This window comes from Grammomys surdaster, unplaced genomic scaffold, assembly GCF_004785775.1.
Source record: "Grammomys surdaster isolate TR1022 unplaced genomic scaffold, NIH_TR_1.0 205, whole genome shotgun sequence".
In the NCBI taxonomy this organism is placed as follows: Eukaryota; Metazoa; Chordata; class Mammalia; order Rodentia; family Muridae; genus Grammomys; species Grammomys surdaster.
Window position 1 is genome coordinate 2,885,864 of NW_021604650.1, and position 20,204 is coordinate 2,906,067.

Here is a 20,204-nt window from a genome sequence, read left to right on the forward strand (position 1 = left end):
AAAAAAAAAAAAAAAAAAAAAAAAAAAAAGATTTCCTATCACTTTTGGTTGCCTTAAAATTTGCCAGAAAAATGTTTCTTTTATTATTTATTGACAAAAGTCTTTAAAACTTCAAACAAACAAAAGGACTAGTGAGATGCAGCCAGAGGAGGCACCTGCTTACCAACACTAGTCTTTAGTGGTTCTCAGCCTGCGGGTCGAGACCCTTGTGAGGGGCAAACAACCCTTTCGCAGAGGTTACCCAAGACCATCAGAAAACACAGAAAATACATTATGGTTCATAACAGTAGCAAAATTACAATTATGAAGTAGCAGCAAAAATAATTTTATGGTTGGGGTCACCACAACATGAATTGTTTAATACACACAACAGTAGGAAGGTTGAGAAGCCTAGTCAGGTGACTTCAGTCAACTGTGATTTTGTTGAGAAACCCTGGACCCCATCCAGGTCCACCCACAGTGTGTGGCAACAGTTATGACTACAGAGGCATGCCTGGTTCTGTCATGCTCTGACGTCCCTTCACCCGTTCCATGTAGTAGTCTGAGCACCTCAAGATGTCTCTCCATATTCTGTGGCTGCACAACAGGGATGAGTTGGTCGGTTCCTCTCACCAAGGAAGCTGGATCAGGCTATACCATAAGGCCATGGGTCAACTAATGGGTACCTGGTCCTTGCTCAAAACTCAGCTCAGGGGTTGGAGGGCTGGTTCAGCAGTTAAGAGCACCAGCTGCTCTTGAAGACCCAGGTTCAATTTCCAGCACCACATGGTGGTCACAAACATCTGCAACTCCAGTTCCAGGTTATCTAATGATCTCTTCTGACTTCTAAGGGCATCATACATACATGTGGTACACAGACATACATGTAGGCAAAACATCCATACACAGGCTTGTGGGGTAGAGTCAAACTCCCTGTACTCTGCCTTCCCAAGCAGCCATGCCCTGTGGCAGAGCGGACGGGGGACCCAAAACCCTACACAGGCTTGGCCTAGTGACTCTAGCCAGACCAAGGTTTCAACAGTATCCAAGGCAGAAACTACGACTGTGGTGAGTGACCAGGGAAAGAGCTCACAAACTCACAGGTGTTGGATACTTCTTTGATGTTTTTGTTATTATTGTTTAGCTTTTAAATCCACCTTCTAACCATTTTACATATTATTTTATGTATATATGCCTGTGTGTGTGTTTGTGTACCACATGTAGAAGTCAGAAGAGGGTGTCGGGTACCCAGAACTGAAGTTACAGACAGTTGCAGACCATAATGCTGGGGCTCTGTAGGAGCAGCCAGTGCTCTTAACTTCTGACCCGTCTCTCCAGCCATTTGTTTCTTTTTAAGACAGGGCCTCATGCTGGCCTCAAATTCCCTATGTGGCCCAAGATGGTCTTGAACTCCTGATCCTCCTGCGTGCACTTCCAAGTCCTGGGATTACGGGCAGGCACCTACCCCACTGTAAATGCTTATATTTGTAGAATTTTAACCAGTGCTACCCAGCCTCCTTAGAAAAGGTTCAGCAACTCTAGGGTCAAGTCTGAGCTTCAAAGGTCTGTGTCCCTCCTATGAAGCTGGCTCAGTCCTCTCCATACTGGTACTTCAAGGGCTTGCTGGTGGGAATGGGCTGCTTTGAGGTGAGGCAGAGTCTGATGGCAGAACTGTATCAGTGCTGAGGAGGTGGTAGGAACAGGACCCTGGGCAACAGGAAAGGGACAGACGGGCGTGTTGGGGTGATGTTTTTGCACGGTGTGAAGAAGCATCTCTGTCCTTCCTTTCCTGCCTAAGGCATCTTTTGATTGGTTAAAATAAAAAGCCTATGGTATACAGCAAAGGCAGGATAGTGAGTGGGACTTCTGGGCAGAGAGAGGAACTCTGAGAAAGAGGGTGGCATGTGAGATTAGCAACTAAGACGCAGAGGAGAGAAACTGAACTGCAGACATTGAGAGGTAGCTAACCATGAGGCAGAGCCTAGATTAGTATTACTGGGAAATCGAGTTATGAGTTAGTCAGGAACAAGCCTTGCGCGAGGCCTGGGCATTTAAAAATAAGTATAAACCTACATGTCTTTATTCGTGAACTGGGGTGGGCATAGAAAAGGCCCCCACAGTTACATAGATGCAGCCCTTCTGCTCAAGCATTTGCTCCTAATACTGAAAGCAGCTTCCTTTGGGTGTGGTGTGCACATCTTTAATCCCAGCATTTGGGAGACAGGAGCAGGCATATCTCTGTAAGTTTGAGGCCAGCCTAGTGAGACCCTATCTCAAGAAAGGGTAGGGTGGGGGATAGGGACCAGAGAGACGGTTCAGCAGTTAAGAGCACTGGCTACTTTTAAACAGGACCCAGGTTCTGTTCTTAGACGTGGGTGTTTCCAGCACCCATCCTTAAGCTCACAACCATCTGTAACTCCAGTGTCAGGGGATCTGACACTCTTCTGGTCTCTGTGGGCAACACACACACACACACACACACACACACACACACACACACACAGTACAGAGCTGTAGAAATGGCCCTCATCGACCTAGGGAGTGGCATTATTGGAGGCGTGGCCTTGTTGGAGTGGGCGTGGCCCTTGTCCATAGCGGATGGGCTTTGAAGTTTCAGAAGCTCAAGCCAAGTCTAGTGGCTCAATGTCTCTTCCTGCTGCCAGTAGATCCAGACAGAGAATTCTCAGCTACCTTTTCAGCACCGTGTCTGCCTGCACACTGCCATACTTCTTGACATGACAATAATGAAATAAACCTCTAAACTGTAAGCCATCCCCAGTTAAAGGCTTTCCTTTATAGTAGTTGCTGTGGTCATCATTTCTTCGCAACAAGAGAACCAACAAGACATCACTCATACACATAAACATTATTTTAGATTTATTTATTTATGTATATGAGTACACTGTAGCTGTCCTCAGAGCATTGGATTCCATTACAGATGGTTGTGAGCCACCATGTGGTTGCTGGGAATGAACACAAAGGCTCTGGAAGAGCAGTTAGTGCTCTAAACCACTGTGCCGTCTTTCCAGCCCCACACATAAATTTTTAAAAAGCCGGCCTCCTCATGGCATGTTCCAGTTGACAGTGGCCCTTGTGGGTTACTGAGACTGCCTGGCCTGTAAGTGGAGGGAGGAGTACTTTCCTGACCTAGTCAGCCAGGCCTAGAGAATTCTCTGAAGACTCAGCAAGCATTGAGACCCAGTCCCAACAGCCTCAGTCAGAAGGTCTTGGCCTTTACTTGAGGTCTGCCTTGTAGCTGATCTCTGCTCCCAGAGTCCTAGCTTACGTTACCAACCTCTGAGATACCAAGAGCCTGGGGTTTAACCCAGTGCCCTGCCCTGGCTCAGCCTCTGGTACGCGTGCTCCATGTTCTCGGAAGGCAGAGGGTAGAAAGCCTTACTGGGCAGAACAGGTGGCACATGTGTGCAGAGATGAAGGAGATCACTTCTCCACCGTCAGGGGCCCTGGCTGGGTGGCTGCAGATCTGCTCAGGCTGATTGCCTCTGAGCCTGAGACAGCAAAGAATGAGCAACAGTGGGAGAGGAAGCAGATGCAGGAGAGAGCTGGGGACTCAAGAAGGGGAGTAGCAAAGCTTAGCTATTTATTTATTTGTTTGTTTGTTTGTTTATATGTGATGAGTGTTTGCCTGCACATGTGAATGTCACAGAATATTTGATTACTGTACATAGAAAACCTAATTGTTAGCAAAATATTCAAGCTTAAATAAGAACGCTAAAGAATGCAAAGTTCTGCCTGCTTTAAGGCAAATTGCTTGAAAGAGGTCATGTGGCCTTTGATCTATGGCCAGAGGCAAAGTCAGCTAGGTGGCCTGGAGCTGCTCCACTGTAAAGGTGAAATGACCTGGAGGGCCTCTCCCCATGACAGTGACTGCCAGGGGTGTAGGGAGGAGGAGGAAGAGGAAAAGGAGGAGGAAGAAGAGGAGGAGGAGCTAGACTTTTATAAGCAATTGGGATAAAGCACTCTCTCCCGCTCCCTCTCCCTCTCCCTCTCCCTCTCTCTCTCTCCATCTCTCTCTCTCTCCATACCTCTCTCTCACTGACATGACTTCGTGGAATGAGCTCCAAGTAAAAGATAGGGATTTTCTCTTTAGCCTCTCAGAACAGAGAAGCAGCTGGCAGGACACAGGATTATATGTGATTATATGTGATGAGTGTTTGCCTGCACATGTGAATGTCACAGAATATTTGATTACTAAGACAGGATTCTAGGAAAGAGAGCTAAGGAGCCCTCTTGGGTTTGGAGGAGCTCAAGAGAAAGGTAGACTAGTTCTGTAGAATGACAGAGATTTCTAACGAGCTAGTAGTTTAGTTGTAAACTCAGGCTTGTAAGTTGATATTTTGTATGCAGTTCAGAAAATTAAGTTACCTCACTGAGCTAGCAGGTTTTTAACTCCATTTACGCCTCCCTTGACTTTATTGGTATAAATACTGGATAGTTTACACAATTACATATGTTCACCATGTGTGTGCCTGGTGCCCATAAGAGGGTGTTGGATCCCCCAGAACTGGAGTTAGGGTTTCCAGTCACCATTTGAGTGCTGGGAATCAAACACAGGTACTCTAGGACAGCTTCCTGTAAACCAGCTTGGCCTCCTCAGCTGTTAAGAGTCCAGAGAGCCAGCACACAAACCTCTGCCCCCTCAGAACCGGCCACCTCAATCTGTCACGTGGTTACAGCCATCCCTGCTCCACCCAGTTTACTGCAGCCAATAAGGAGAGCAGGACTTTAGAAGGCAACACTCCAAGCATCCATTGTAGAAACGAGCAGTTTTTATTGGATGTGGGAAAAGGGTCAGAGGAGAAATGGGGTGAAAAGACAAGTGCTGAGGGCACCCGCCTTGGGACCCGTGAGGAAAAGAAGCAAGAGGTGGGCCACAGGGCCAGCACCTACAAGGAGGGAGATGAAGGCCATAGCCTTGCTCTTCTGTGGAGCAGTCAAATCCCACCTGGGATGATCCCTGCCCAGCTTGTTCCAAAGGCCTCACAGAGGCTTCTTGAGTGGCTGTGGAAAAACTTTTGCAAACTGTAAAGTGCAGTGCACAACACATGCAGGCTGTCTTTCTGTTAAGACAGGCCTGTCTGGATTCTGGGGATGTTGGCTGTGAAAAAATCCTGTTGGAAGCTCAGAAGTCCTTTGAGTGTTCTCTTCCCCTCAATTTCCATGACACTTCATGCCCTACCCAGGGCCTTGTGGGGGGAGCGGGAGGGAGCTGCTGCCCTGGAGCTGGTCCCGGTTTCCACTCTGAGCCGAGGTAGAGACCATCAGTGTGTCCTAAGCGAGACCTACAGGTGGCTTTGCTCCCTGGGGTCGGTGGGTGGTTTGATGAACAGATGAAGTTGGGATGGCAGTGAAGGGCCTTGGCCTCGCCCTGGCCCCATGCCCACTTTCCTCTGATCATTGCCTTCCGATAGGCTCTTTTGTACATCTCGGCGAGCTCCACATTTCTGTGTCCTGTTTCACTCCTAGCTGAGAGGCAGAATGACCAGTGGTGGATTCTTCCTCACCATATGCAATGTGGCTACCAGCCAAGGTAGTTTCTGCCCCCTCCTGGCACCCACAGACCAAGAGACCCTGTATAGCAGAGGTTCTTCCCCAGGGAATGTCCCAGCTCCAGAAGCAGCACTGAGAGGAGGACTGTGTGGAGCACTGGTGGTCCTCAGAGTAATGCCTTAAAGAGGAAGGAAAGGGAGGCCCCACAGGAGAGTCCCAGGGCCAGGAAGAAGGTCATGAGGGCTCCGGCCACCTCTCTCTCATGTGGCAGCACCTGCCTAGAACACACAGAGACAGGAACTTATAGAGAATACTAGGCCTAACCCGAGACACAGCTTCTGGCCCTCTGCTGTCCCTCAACACTGGAGTTCTGTTTGGGTCTGACCCCGTGTCATTATAACCTGGCCTTTCTCTGGGCTCAGTCTCCTCTGTAAAATGAAGTTGCTGGAAAAAAAGAGCATCTTTCTGGACCTTTAGGGTCCAGCTGTATAGGGTTCTAGATTCTGTCACTTCATTTCTCAACAGAATATCCCCAACTGGTTCTTCCTGTCATGTTAAGTCTCCCGAGAGTCCTAGCCTTATTGCCCCTGTAGAAAATAGCTATGCTACCTGGACAGGTAACCTCCTCAGTTCCTAGCCTGGGACGAGTGCCACAGTGAAGGCCTGTCCCATAGGATGGCACCAGAGGTCTTAAGACAGCTACCTAGGGTCAATGGTCTTCCTTTCCAGACACCCCTCAAAGAGCTAGGCCCTCCCCATGCCCATCCCCCAACCCTTTGCTTCCCAGACCTGGGTGCCAGGCACATGGTGAGAGACACCAAGTAGCCGTTGGAAATGGCGAAGAGCAGCATGAACGTGATGAAATAGGCATCCTGCCCGAAGATGATAGGCAGCCAGGCACGTTGGGGCACATGGCACAGCATGAAGAGTGGCACAAACAGGAAGCGCAGGCACACCAGCAGGGGCAGCAGCTGGCTGTCCTCATCTGGCTGTGACAGAGGCTCAGGTGAGTGTGGGCCCTGCAGCTAGTAAGGGGTATGCCGTGTGTGTGTGTGTGTGTGTGTGTGTGTGTGTGTGTGTGTGTGCAGGTGCCCCAGAAGAGGGTATTTAACCCCCTGGAGCTAAAGTTACATGCAGCTGTGAACAGACTGGTGTGTGCTGGGAACTAGACTCAAGTCTTCTGGAAAAGCTCTTAGCCACTGGGCCATCTCTCTTGCCCCCCATCAAGTCTTTATAATAAGAGCACTCAAAATCCTGTGCTCTAGCTTTCGGAAAACACACAGGCCAGTCAGATCTGCAGTCAGGTGCATTGGAGCACCGGCATGTACTCCTCCAACCTGACTACAGCTCTCCTGGACAGGATTCCCAGCAGGTGGGAGGCTGGGTCTCCAGGTTGTGTCCCCACTTAGGTTGCTGCTGCTATACTTGTTTCTCTTCCCAGAGAGCTTTCACATAAGGAAACAATACCCCACTGACAGCAGTTCCCTAAGAACCATATCCAGGTCCTTATCAAGTACAAGAGCCTACAAGCAGCAGAGGGCTGGGCTGGGGCTGGACGCTGGAGACATGGTATTCCATGACATGTAGTGGCTTCTCACTGCCAGCCTGGCCTGCCCATTCCAGAGGCCAGTCACTTACTGCCAGTTGGAGGGCTGTTCCAATGTCAGGTCAGGGGGACTACTGAAAGTCACCTTTCTATGTTCCTCCCCTCCCTTTCGTCCCCAGTTACTTCCCAAACTTCTGGCTGGTTTAGCCCAGATAAGCTCACCCACAGGAAGTAGGAGGTCAGGCTCCGGCCCACCCAATCCATGACGCTAAAGAGCAGGAAGCAGCAGATAGGGTTGAAGAACTGCCCTGGGGAGAAGAGAGCCGACAGTCAGTCTCAGCCTCGTCTCAGCCTCAGCCGGATCCCCATCTGCCCCCGCCCTCACTCCCCCACCCCCTGCTTTACCCCAACACTCACTCCACTTCCCGGGCCTATTGGAGCTGGTGGTCACCATGGCCGTGATGGCAGGAAAGACCGACAGGGTGACTGTGAAGACCAACACAAGGCACAGCGCCGTCAGCCAGATCTGGGAGCCGGAGGCAGGGGTGTGAGTGGGCAGGGAAGCACCATGTACGTCATGCAGCCCCCCCAGATCCCCCAGCCCCCCGCAGCTGCAGCCCTGCCCACTGTTTCCCTAGTCACCATGAGCCAATGAACAGAGGGAATAAGCACTAAGGTCCAATTGTCGTCTCAGAGAATCCCAGGGCTGGAGAAAATCCCTGGGTGGTCAGTTAGAAGCTATCTCTTAGCTGAACCTTCGAAAAGACAACAAACCTTCTGGAAGACAACAAAGACTGAAGGTTTTTCTGGCTTCTGTGGCTCCTCCAGCTCCAGCTCGGGCTCCTTCTCAGGGTCAAGATCCAGAGTTGGGCTTGCCTGTTCGGGACTGATGGGAATCCCATTCTTCTCATCTAAGGGAGAGGGAAGGCTGGGGTCAGGCCCATGACTCAAAAATCCTCAGGGTTGAAAAAGTGACTCTTTCCAGCCTAAGCACAGAAAGGGATTAACGGTGGTGACAGCCTGTTAATTGCTTGTTTATTGTGGTGTTGGGAATTGACCCATGGTTTCATGGGCTGTTAGACATGTACTTGAATTACATCTGAATTGAATTACATGTTTTTGTTGTTGTTTGCTTTTGGAGATAGGATCTTTTTCTAGCCTAGACCAGCCTAGCCTCTCTCTGTTACCTAGCCTGACCTCTGACTTGCTATCCCCCTGCCCACGTGCCAGGCAATGAGTTAAGCATCTTGGATAGATTCTCTCACTGCCACTTTGCAATGAAGAAATGGAGCCTCAGTCAGGCGTGGTGGTGAATGCCTTTAGTCTCAGCACCCAGGAAGCAGAGGTCAGCAGATTTCTGGGTCTGAGGCGGGTCTGGCCTATGTAGAGATCCTGTTACCAAAAAACAACAACCACAACAAATAAACAGCGCCTGGAGCAGTTTAACGGGTGATTTGCCAAAGCGTAGAGATCGTGGATCCAGAGTGCTCTCTCTCGCTTCTCCATCATGTTCAAGAGGGAACTGAGCCACGGGGCAGCAGGGATAGCTTCTCTTCATGGCCTGCTTCTGCTCATACAAGGTTCAAAGGTGTGAGCTACTGGGGGGGCGGGTAGGCAGAAGGGAATGCTTCCCAGCGGAGTGTACCTGAACTTTCTGTGTCTCTCCCACATCCCCTGCAGCATCCTGGGGCTTACCAGCTTGGAGGAGCTCAGCTTTGGTCTCCAGCTCCTGAGCAGGGGCCTGAGACAGCTTCTCGGTCAGATAGTAACGGGCAAACTTCTGCAGAAGGATCAGCAAGTCAGTCCTGCCCAAGGCTTCTGTGTAGTTCCCCTCCACACCCTTGGCTGGGAGGTTGAGGTCCCCCAGTCAACTTCTCTCTCCCTTCACCTCTTCCAGGGTTTTGTCCAAAATTCCCTAAGGTGATACATCTAGCCCAGTGGCAGGCTTACCAGATGGGGCAGGCTGAGGTAGCACACAATGGAGAGGAGGATGCCCACACAGGGTGTGATGAAGTACCCAAGGGCAGAGGTCTGGGCATCCACACCACCTGTGACAGAAAGTTTAGCTGCACAGGAGACACAAATCTCACAGTCCCCGTTTTCTGTAGCTTCATTCTCCCTCAGTGTAAAACCCAAGCCCTGTCCCTCGGTCTGCACTCCCCATCACTTCTGCCTCCACCCCATAACCCAGGCATCCTTCTCCTGTGTCTGCTCTCTTCTTCCCCAGATTCTAGAGGCTACCCAGCCCTCTAGGCCCCAGGTGTACTCACTAGCCAAGGACATGAGCATAGCAAGGGCAGCGAAGATCCCAGCCAGGCCCTGGCCACTGAGGAAGAGGGTGCTGTAGGTAGAAGGCATGGTACCCAGCTGCCCAAAGAGGCTGCCTTGAAGCACTGCACAGAAGGCTGTGGGGAGACACGGAGGGGACCAACACTCAGGCAGCCTCAGCAGCATCCGAGAGGAAGTATCCATAAGGTGCATGGGAAGCTGCAATCTAGCCAAGTGTGGGTTTTTCTGGGGATGTAGGACAGTCTGGTAGAACATCCCCCATCTATTTTTCATTAATTAATTGGAGACAGGGCATCACCATGTAGCCTTGGCTAGCCTGGAAGTCATCATGTAGACCAGGATGGTCTTAAACTCACAGAGATCTGCCCACTTCTGCCTCTCAAGTGCTGGGATTAAAGTTATGCACCACCACACCCAGGCTATTTCTCTTTTGAGATATAACCATTGGTCTGTGAGGCTTCTGACTAGGAGGTCTCTCTAGGTCACTATGGGTCCTAGACAAGTGGCTTTTCCTCTCTTTGGGCTCATTTTCTTCTCTGGGGATTTGGGTGATAATGGTATTATCTTCCCTTAAAGGATTTGCTGGGCTATCCCAGCACATGGAAGAGGTGGGGAAGTCAGAGGGAGATGTACTTACAATTGATGAACCAGACGGATGCCAGGGTGATGGAGAAGAACAGCCCGGGGCTCAAGTCCACCTTCACCAACACTGCTGTCAGGGCAAAGAGCAGTAGTATGGCCAGCAGGCTGCCCAGAATACGCACCGACTCAGGGACACTGCTCAGAAGGAGGCAGAGGACATCAGGGGGCCACCAGGAGCAGGTGGGCACAGGGCAGGGCTGGAGTGATGAGGTGGGAGCCGGGAAGGAGAGGAGCAGGACCACGTGTCCCTGGCCTCTGTGACTGTCACCTCCACAAGGAGGTCGGGGGTCCAAGGGCTGGTTCTCACCACTGATACAGGAAGGAGTTGAGGAGTGTGAAGAGCAGTAGAGGCAGCTGGGACAGCAGTGTCACCCAGTTGTTGAAGTTGAAAGAGTCTGTGGGACTGGTGTGGTTGGTACTCAGGGTCTCGGCGCTGCTGTTGGTCCCTGCCAACCGCCCCTGGAAGTACTGCCACACAGAGAGACAGTGCAGGGTCAGGAAGCACTTTTCCCTCCCCCATCCCCTCCCCACACTTGGCTAGCATCTGTGGGACTGTCTTTGCACTGTTTCCAGCACCTGGCACACAGTTGGCACTAGATGTGTACACACTGGGTTAAATGGCTGACTGCTGTGCCTGAGCCCAGGGCCTTGCCACATCTCTGGGTCCCTCTCCTCTTGAGTGTCCTGGCCCTAGCCTCCATTCCCACCACTGTAACAACCTCAACACTTATTCATTCCATGGGCATTTATTGAACACCTACTGTATGCCAGGCTCCAGCTTAGGTACTAAGCCAGCCCATTCTCTCGGGCATACATAGTCGGGAATACATAGCTTTCTTCTGCTCACGCTGCCCATGGCCTGAAAGGCAGACCTCATGTTTTTGGATTGTTTAGAATATGATCCTAGACTCCCCCCGCCTTTTTTTTTGTCTGTCTTCTGCTCCATTTTGGTAAGCTGCAGACTCCAGATATTTCTCTAAATAGGGTCTTCTTTGTCTCCACTCTGAATTTCCCCCCACCCTTTGCCTGCTCAGTTCCTAATTTACAAATCTCTTCTATGAAGCAGAAGAAATTTCTTCTGAGACCCTTTAGCACTTTGCTTCAGGCTGGAATGGAATGGCACATGGCATGTTACATTATTACTAACTCTGGCTCTATGGCTGTCAAATTCAGTAGCTGATCCATCTTTGGGTATCCAGGGTCCAGCACTGATCCAGGCACCTGGAAAGTTAACCCACTGAATATGTTTGAATAACCCTATCCCAAAGAAAACACAAGCTATACATTTCTGCCTTTCCATAAAAGAATGCATGCTTTGGGCAATAGGGCCTTTCTCTCTTATGGTTCCTCCACATCTGCAGTGCCTGGTATACAGTAGTTGCACATTAAGTATTAGTTGAATGAATGTAATTCATCTCATTGCAAAGAAAGCCAAAGGCTTGGAAAAAAACACTTTTGGAGTGACTGTCCAGAAATAACCACAAAGGGCATAGGATGGTAGCTCCTTTGCTGGTCAGACTCCTTGCATTGATAGCCCTGCCCCTCTGGGATCTGGACATTCCTAAAAGTTTGCCTAGCCAGAGGCGGTTCCCTTTATGAGGCTTGGTGCTTTCGCTGGCAGGCGAGTTGTAGTAGGTGGCCTGGTGAGGAAAGCGGCTCGTGAACCACAGTCCAAGACGACTGGAGGGATGGAGATTTGTGGCCATGCGGTTGCCCATCGGTCGCGGGTCTCACCGGGATAGCGGTAATGAAGAAGTTCCAGGGGAGGAGGGTGCCCAGCCCCAGAATGAAGAAGCTGATCCCGACCAGGTGGTAGCTGTGGGGATCAATCAGAAGGTCACCCCGAGGACGTACGCCTGGGCCGCCCTAGCTGCCCCTCAGTAAAACAGACTACAATCCCCATCACCCTGCCTCAGGCAGCCAAGGGAATCGGCTGATGGGAATTGTAGTCCCGTTGGTCTTTGAGCCCAGGAGCATCCAGACGAACGGAAATTCACAGGTTCGTGGCCACCTGGGCCGCGGTACGCACCACATGGGTTCCCACCTCACCTGTCCCGAGGGGCGTTTCCGCGCGCCATGGTTGCCGCAGTCCTGTTACGCCAGGCCCACTGCAGGGCGGTGCACCTGCGCCTACGCAGTGCTGGGAGGCCGAAGGGACAGCAACGCTGCCCGGTGTCCGGGAATCCCAAGGTCGGAGAGCCGTAGCCAGTGAGAGGGCCCGGGCTGGGTTGCACTGTAGACCACGTTTTTCAGGCTCGGACCTCGGCTCCGCCCCCAGGGCGGTGACAAAAAGCCACTGCACCCCTCCCCCGAACGCCGGCTCGCCAGACTCCGCCCCGCTGGTGGCTTGCCTTGCAGTATTGGGTTCCGGCTTCTAGCTTGCTTGCACGTGTGTAGCGGTGTCTCACCGCCGTCCCTTCCCCTTATACCCTTGTCTTCTCCTTAGGTACGTGTCCGGAATCTCTGGGGACGGGGACAAGACTGCCCTGGAAGGAAGGGGTCTGTTGGTAGTTGGGCACAGCGGAGCTAGCTGGGAAGTTCTTCCTCTTGGCCTGTTCCGAGGTGGAGCCGCGTTTGCACCCTCTAAGGTTTGGAGCCCTCTAAGCTTGTTGTTACCCTGTCAGCAGATTCGGGAGCGAGTGCGAAGGGAGAAGCCGGTGTCATCTATTGTTGCAGAAGGTCCCCGCGCGGTGCTCCGAGGGAATTCCCCCAGGGGTCGAGGAGGTGGCCAGGTACTTTTGCAAACGAAGTTCCCCAACATATGTGGAAGACAGGCCCTCCTGCGGTACCTGGGTCCAAAAAGGAGGGTTGAACAAAAGGCTCCGGAGGTGATGTTTGACTCCTTCCCCTGTAGTCGCCTCCGCCTCCACCACCAGTGCTTAAAAACCTAATTTTCCAGGGACTCCAAACCACATCACGTTAAACGTCATCTCAATAACTTTTAGTTAGAAGGCATCCACCTTCCACTATCACTCCCACTTCGTGAAAACTTTGATAAGGTTGCAAGTTACAGTCTTCTAATTTGTGCATGGGTATGATTTCTCTGGCATGGGGGAGTGAACCTTACTGTTTTCCTAAGTTAAGAGTATATTTATCTGGGCTGGTGAGAGTGTTTACTGCCAAGCCTGATGACCTGAGGTCAAACCCCAGGACCCATATGTTGGAATGACTAAACTGACTCCAGCAAATTGTTTTCTGAACCTCCACATAAGCACGGTGCCACACTTGCTTCCAAATAATAAATATAAATAAGTATGAGTATATGAAAATAAATATAAATATGTAAAGTAATATAAATGTGTGTGTTTTTAAAAATATAGTTATTTTTAGAATGTTTTTCCTATGTGCCAGCCAGACCATGCTACTGCTGTTTCTGTTCTGTTCCCAGAATCTAGCTACCGGGCTTGGTTCATCGAAGATGGTTAATTAGATCATGGTGGACTGCAGATGACTGTGCTGGGAACTGAACTCAGAACCCTGTGCATGTGAGGCTAACACTCTTACCCCTGCTGCATCCGTAGCCCTAGCTGGTGACTTTAGGGAGAAGACAGCATTCAGTTACACTGGAAAAGACAGTCATTCTTTAAACTTTCTTTCCAGTCTTCCAATATGCCAAGAGGGACAGTCTGAGTTCAGTTCTAACAGGTTTTCAAGGCCTCTTCATCCCCTCTGCCTTGGGGCATCTCTTGACATTTTTCCTATACACAAGTTAATCGCTTGCATTTTTTTTCTCATGCTTATTCTAATAATTATTATTGACCTGGTTTCCTACTTGATAGTAATAGGAAAATGAGTCAAAGTGGGACAGGGGTTGGAGATATAGCCCTAGCACTGTCTTGGAGGCAAAAATGGAGGTTGGGGGTCTGGAGAGTAGTGCATTTTGTTTGCTTGGGATGGAAGAGGATGAGGCATTTCAGAGAAAGAACATCCTATAACAGGACTGGGGACAGGAGAGTGCTGGCAACTATGGGAAATACTAATAGATTCCTTTGGCTGGGAGGAGCCAGAGTCTCCCTGGATTTGGATTTTACTTCAGATTCTCAGCTCAATCAGACTTGGAATCTGTAATTAACCAATATTTTGCTTCTGTTCTGTAATGAAATTGTGTAAAAAGACCCAGGCAGGAAGCATTTTGATGGCAGTGATATCCTAAGGGAAGCAAGAAAGGAAAGCACTTAGTAATAAAATAATAAGTATGTGAATAGCTAGTGCTCAGACACATGAAACAGTCACATGCTTAGCCTCTCCTTATAAAACCAGTTATAAACACGCAGCAGAGGTACCAAAAGCTGACTCTTAAAGGCCACTAGTGTGTCTTGAGGATATGCTATTCTGGAATAGTGACCAAGGCTTGGAGAAACTCCAAATGAAACAGTGCAGCTGTCTATCTGCAGACAGTGGCCAAGTTGATGGAAAATGCTGTGTATATTTAAACCTTGCAGATAATACACTGTGTCTGCCTGTCAAGAGGATTTGTAGCCCAGCTTCAGAAAATTATCAGAGTGGTTTTAAAAACTAGTTGGTTTTATTTTTGATACAGTTTTAGATTTATAGAATGCCTGAGCAAACAGGACAGAGTTCTGTGTATTAGCTGCAACTACAACTCACTTTCCCTCATCTGAATCCTGTGTTGCTGTAGCACAACCATGACAGTGAGTGAACCCTATGGCACAGCTCCTTCCCCAGCACCATGTCTGCCTGCACACTGCCATTCTCCCACCGTGATGATAATGGACAAAACCTCTGAACTGTGAGCCAGCCCCAATTAAATGCTTAAGAGTTGCCTTGGCTATGGTGTTTCTTCTCAGCAATGGAGCACTGAGTAAGACAGATCCCCTGGAACTAGAGTTATGAGTGGTTGTAAGTTGTCTAATGTGAATGCTGGGAACTGAACTCTGGTCATTTTCCCAAAAGAAGTTTTTTGTTTGTTTGTTTGTTTGTTTCCTTTCCTATGTCTGTAGGGTTAGAGTGATGGATCAATATGTCAGGAGCCATAATGGGACAAGCTAATAACTAGCAGGTTATAATCCTGAAATGGCCTGCCTTGGATTATTATATAATCTGTGACAGGTACATCCTTATTCAGCAAGGCTGTAAGGGTCTCATTTTTAGGAAAGATTCCTGCTATTAATATGCTTTTCCTATTATTATTAAACAGATATAACAATCACTAAGCAATAGCACTCCCCTTTGGAGCAGATCTCTGTAGACTCACGAAGATGTACTGTCTTGTAGTGATGCTATATAGACAAATAGATGACTTCTTAAGTCTTAATGATGATCCTATAAGTATGAGGCGCGCGTGTAATCGTCTCGCCAGCAAGAACGCACACGCACACACATCTGGATCCTTCCGTAGGAACACGTTTATTCCCAAAAACAAAATAGTGGAAGAAGACGCCCAGGCCCGGGAAAGCACTGCTTATATACCCTTAGAGCGGTGTATTCACCTCTGATTGGCTAGGACAGTCCCTCAGTCGGGGACAGATCCACGAGCGTCGAGTTGATGTTCACCACAGCTGCTCTCAATTTTCTGAGTGTCTCATTGAAGTTTTCTGACCAATTTCCTGTAAGATATTGAAACAATTTTCTGGACAGATTAGTTACATTATGTCTGACTGGTATGGGTTTTGGAAAGGCAGATAATATGGTCCATCGTCGTTCCCCCAATATACTAGGAACCTGTATCCCTTGGATCAGCACAAGGGCTGTCATCAGAGTTTGGAGGGTCTGCTTGGGTGTCACCTTCTAATATCTCGAGTCGTCGCGTCAGCCGCTCTGGTAGCCGAAACAGGTTGTCTTCCTCCTGTGGAAAGATACAAAGCGCTCCCCTGGCTTTTATTAAAATAGAATCTGGACCTTTTCATTGTCCGGTCAAGATGTCCTTTTATTTGACCATCTCTTTTGGCCTGTCAGGCTCTAAAATATTGAGGGTAAAAAGTGTTAAAAGCTGTTCCTCCTTCATCAGTTAATTGTCAAGGGGAATTAGGACTTGTATCTCTCTTGAGAATATCCAACAGAGGTTTACATTCTTCTATGGTAAGCTGAAGATGAGGTTTTAGCCAATTAATATCTGTTAACTTGAGAATCATTAAAAGTAAACTATTTTTTGTATGTACACCTGTAAGCCAGAAGATGGCACTAAATCTCACTATGAATGGTTGTGAGCCACCATGTGGTTGCTGGGAATTGAACTGTAATATTTTTAGTTGTGAGTCTAGCCTTTAACAGCAGAACCATCTCTCTAGCCCCAATTATCCATTCTTATTGGAATTTTCTGTGTCACAATTGAATTCTCAGATATTGAAAAGATATTGCCTTTGAATCTTTTCTGGAGCAACAAGTACTCCAAAATCTTAAAGCTCATTGTACTAGAGCAAAGGCTTGTAGAGAAACTCCTTTAGAGAGATTAGCCAATAAAATATACAGTGAATAATATACACTGAGAGATTCAAACGCTTTAACCTTTTGTATTAAAGCAACAACAAATTTTTTAAGGCCGTTAATCATTCTTTGAGGCAAGCTTTTTTAATGAATGGCTTCATGGGCTCTCAAAAATCACAAGCAATTTCACTTAATGTAAACCTCTCACCTTTACCAGGAGGTAAAGGAACTGGTTAAAACAATCTTCTAAATCTATAATAATTTTATATGCATTTACTTGAATGGCAGCTGGAGTAGGCAAGTCAGGCTGTAGTGTCCCATTAGTTTTATAAGTCTTAAATTTGAACTTTGCTTTTGGTTTGTTTTTTTTGTTTTGTAGACCAGGCTGGCCTCGAACTCAGAAATCTGCCTGCCTCTGCCTCTCAAGTGCTGGGATTAAAGGCATGCGCCACCACTGCCCAGCTCTTAAATCCAAGCTTCTGCTTCATCCACTCTGTATATAGTCTTGATTTAAATGTAAATGTTTTTAATCTTGGCCTATATCTTGAGGCCTGGCCCAAGAATTATCCTTTTTGTACCAAGGACAAGTTTTAGTCAAGTAACCTTGGCCTCAGGATTATCTTTTTTGCATCAAGGACAAGTTTGTCAGGTAACCTTAGTCACCTGACTGTTGTTTAAGCCTCTGTTCTTGGGACAGTCACTTTAAAAACTATCTAAATTTCCACATTTAAAACACCCCCCATCCCTATGGCTCTGTGTAAGCTATGGCCAGACCCTGATTGTATGAGGGTGCAATTTCATAGAAAAGACGAATGTATCTGAGTCTGTCTTTGCTTGTATGGTCTGAGAGCTGTGTAGGCAGTTTAACCTGATTAGCACCACGCTGACCTTCTCTTACAAGCATGTTAAGATCTCAGTCTGCATTGTCTTAATTTAAATGTAAATGTTCTAAATCTCTAGCAGGCCAGCACTGTATCACAACTTGTTTTAAATATTTTTATTTAACTCTACCTGCTGTCCCCCCCTTCTATCACATGGGTGAATCAAAAAATTTTAAACTCAAGATTACAACTGCCAACTGTAGCCAATGGAATATTGGCAGTTTAACTAAATTTTTAAATTTCTTTTGTAACATTAGAGTATAACCATTAATTTTGAGAAGCAAAAGCAAAACCAATTTAAACAATCTATTTTCTCTAAAATCAACACCAAGTAGACTACCCCTATGCTACAAAGTTTTGCTGCCAATTCTTACATATAAATGCATGAAACAGCTTTTACTATCTCATTGAAGAGATATTGTTTTAAAATCTTACTTTTTATACACTTGGTTTCTGAATGACTCTAACCCTGAGTTAGTTTTACACCACTTTTCGTTACCAAAGTTGTAAATTTCTAATCACACCCAATAATTTAAGCCAATAGTCTATAACCAAGACATGTAGAACGTTTTTATACTTTTAAAACCAATCAGAAACAGCAATGAAGTGGCTATATATCTTATTTTTAGATCAAACAAAATTTGTTGCTTTTTCTAGCTGTAATTTTAAGAGAAAAGCACCTTGTCACAGAGATTTTTCTAAGACAAAACAACTCTTAGCTTCTTTATAAAACCCAAAATGCTGCTGATCTCTTTTAAAAGCAGCTTATGCCAACTTCAATTCCTGAAAAGGCTTTTTTAGCTCAGCTCAACTCTTAGCTACAGGTGTAGGGTAGCTGATCAGCTTCTGTTGTGTAAATTAAGACTGTCTTTGAAACAAAGTTAAACTAGCCCAAAGGTTGTATCAAGCAGTTTTAACGATCTTTCCTTTTGAACATGTAACAAACACAGAACATTTAGACAATGAAACAAAAAGCAAACACAAACACGTGGACATTGGCACGCCAAGAACAGACAACAAAGAAGTACATCTAAGAGCTACAGAGAATTTCAGGACGTCTCCCGAATTCTCTGTTTCTACCCGAATTCTCTGTTTCTAGATGAACTCTGAAATAGCCTTTTCATTCTTTTTTGTTGACACAGCTCAGAGAGAGGACACCTGTATTTTTAAAACCCTTTTTCTCTCTCTCATATTCAAGATGTAACTTTTTATCTCATTCATTGGAGATGTAGCAGGCAGCTATTGTAACACTTCAATACCCTGCTTTCTAGTTTTCTAATTCTTTTTAACCCTGCTCTTTCCACCTGAAGCAGCTTTTAGACTGCAGGCAATGTTTGTTTAGAATTTTCCTGACCTATGTTTCACTGTTACCTCCTAGGCAAAATCGGCACAGGGTCAATACTTCATTCACTTAGACTGTCTCCCCCGAAACACTCTTCTTGCAAACACAGCCTCCAAAAAACCATCACTAGCGCCAGCACTCGATCTCGCGGCGGTGGCCGTTTATCTGGATGGTATCTTTCCTCCTCATAGCAGGCTGCCTGTTCATCTAAATCTTCTTCAGAAAGACTTAGCTCCTCTGACTCAGAGCTATCAAACCGTAAAAACCCTGGCTCCTTTACCAGATAAAGAGGTTTCTTTTCTAGGGCTTTTTCGCCTTTTCTACTTTTCTTAACCAGGGCGTCCTTTCCCTGACCTTTCACCCCCTTGGATCGAGGGTCCATGGGGGGGCCTAATTTCTTCGACATGTCTGTTTTCCTTTTTTCTTTCTGAGTTTCTAAGCGCTTCTTTTCCTCTGTTTCTGACATGTGGGCCTGTACTCCGCCTAGCACTGTCTGGGCCGCCGCTACAGTCGAGCGGCTCTCATCTTGCAAAACCAGAAGGAAGAGTACCAGCACTGCCTGGGGAGGGAGACGAAATAATTCAAGTCCAAACATGTCTCTCAGAGATTTTTACCTTGTCCTACGGTTCTGGATCTGCTCCACGCGTGGAGGGTCTTCTTAAACAGCGCCTGCGATGGTGGATTCTCCCGGGTTTCGGCACCAACTGTGAGGCGCGCATGTAATCGTCTCGCCAGCAAGAACGCACGCGCACACACATCTGGATCCTTCCGTAGGAACATGTTTATTCCCAAAAACAAAATGGTGGAAGAAGACGCCCAGGCCCGGGAAAGCACTGCTTATATACCCTTAGAGCGGTGTATTCACCTCTGATTGGCTACTTACTCATTGCGCGCCAAAACGCCGTGGGATGGGCTTTAACTTTGGCGGGCTTTTACCATGGCACATGCGCAATTTACTTGTTTACTAGGAAAAATACCGGATGTCAGCGCCATCTTCCAATGGCGGATTTTGCCAGCACCCGCCGCGGCTTCCTACATATAAGAATTCCTAAAATTATATCAATGATTATTAAGCTCTTTTATAATGTGACTGCTATTAGGTCCTTTTCTGATAGTCAAAACTGTGATGAGAACTCTGCCAGTCTCCCAAGTGTCACCAGTTAATTGCTCTTAGATAGAAACCAGACTTTCTCCTACTCAGAGTACATTCCAATAGATTGTAAACAATTAACCAAAGGTCATAAAAAGGGAACTAGCAATCTATTATAAGTGCTAGGACAGAAGATAAAATATTGACTAGGTTTATCTATACAAAACTTCACTAAGAACTTAGTTATAGCTTTAAACCTTCCGTGAACCTGTGGAGCTAGACAGGTGATGGATGGTTTAGCCAGATAATTACTCCTAATGGATATTCATGTAAACATTTTTCTGTTGTAAACTTCTGTTTCAATTTATGATTTGATTTTTGGTATGAACTTGTGATGAACTTTGTAACATGTGATCATGTATTCTGAAAGATGCATAAGTACTGAGGACAAAGACAAAGGGAGGTTAAGTGTGCCTTCCTTTCTCCCCCCTCTCCCCGCCCCCCAGGAGAATTTTTTCCCTTACTAGAATTTTTTTCCTT

The 20,204-nt window shown here is 47.3% G+C and overlaps 1 protein-coding gene and 1 long non-coding RNA gene across 2 annotated transcripts; one reads left to right on the forward strand and one right to left on the reverse strand.

The window, feature by feature from the left end:
* Positions 1–4,749: 4,749 nt before the first annotated feature.
* Slc29a2 (solute carrier family 29 member 2) lies at positions 4,750–12,045 on the reverse strand. The gene is made up of 12 exons (XM_028771011.1): positions 12,017–12,045; positions 11,702–11,783; positions 10,275–10,435; positions 9,963–10,102; positions 9,307–9,441; positions 8,987–9,084; positions 8,732–8,816; positions 7,811–7,947; positions 7,454–7,562; positions 7,259–7,344; positions 6,280–6,479; positions 4,750–5,768 (listed from the first exon to the last, which is right to left on the reverse strand). Exons 1-12 carry the CDS (start codon positions 12,043–12,045, stop codon positions 5,657–5,659), a joined length of 1,374 nt encoding a protein of 457 aa, XP_028626844.1. The 3' UTR covers positions 4,750–5,656.
* Positions 12,046–12,336: 291 nt separating this feature from the next.
* LOC114624339 lies at positions 12,337–13,258 on the forward strand. Its single transcript, XR_003711910.1, has 2 exons — positions 12,337–12,413; positions 12,595–13,258. It is a non-coding gene; the product is annotated as an uncharacterized LOC114624339 (long non-coding RNA).
* The last annotated feature ends 6,946 nt before the right edge of the window (positions 13,259–20,204 follow it).

Excerpts from the sequence above, each read along its gene's own strand:
- Slc29a2 (XM_028771011.1), bottom strand. The coding sequence starts at position 12,045 with ATGGCGCGCGGAAACGCCCCTCGGGACAG. Across the intron at positions 7,563-7,810 it reads TCTTTGTTGTCTTCCAGAAG|ATCTGGCTGACGGCGCTGTG; the intron begins GTTTGTTGTCTT and ends TCCGGCTCCCAG. Across the intron at positions 5,769-6,279 it reads ACCATGTGCCTGGCACCCAG|GCAGGTGCTGCCACATGAGA; the intron begins GTCTGGGAAGCA and ends TGTGTGTTCTAG.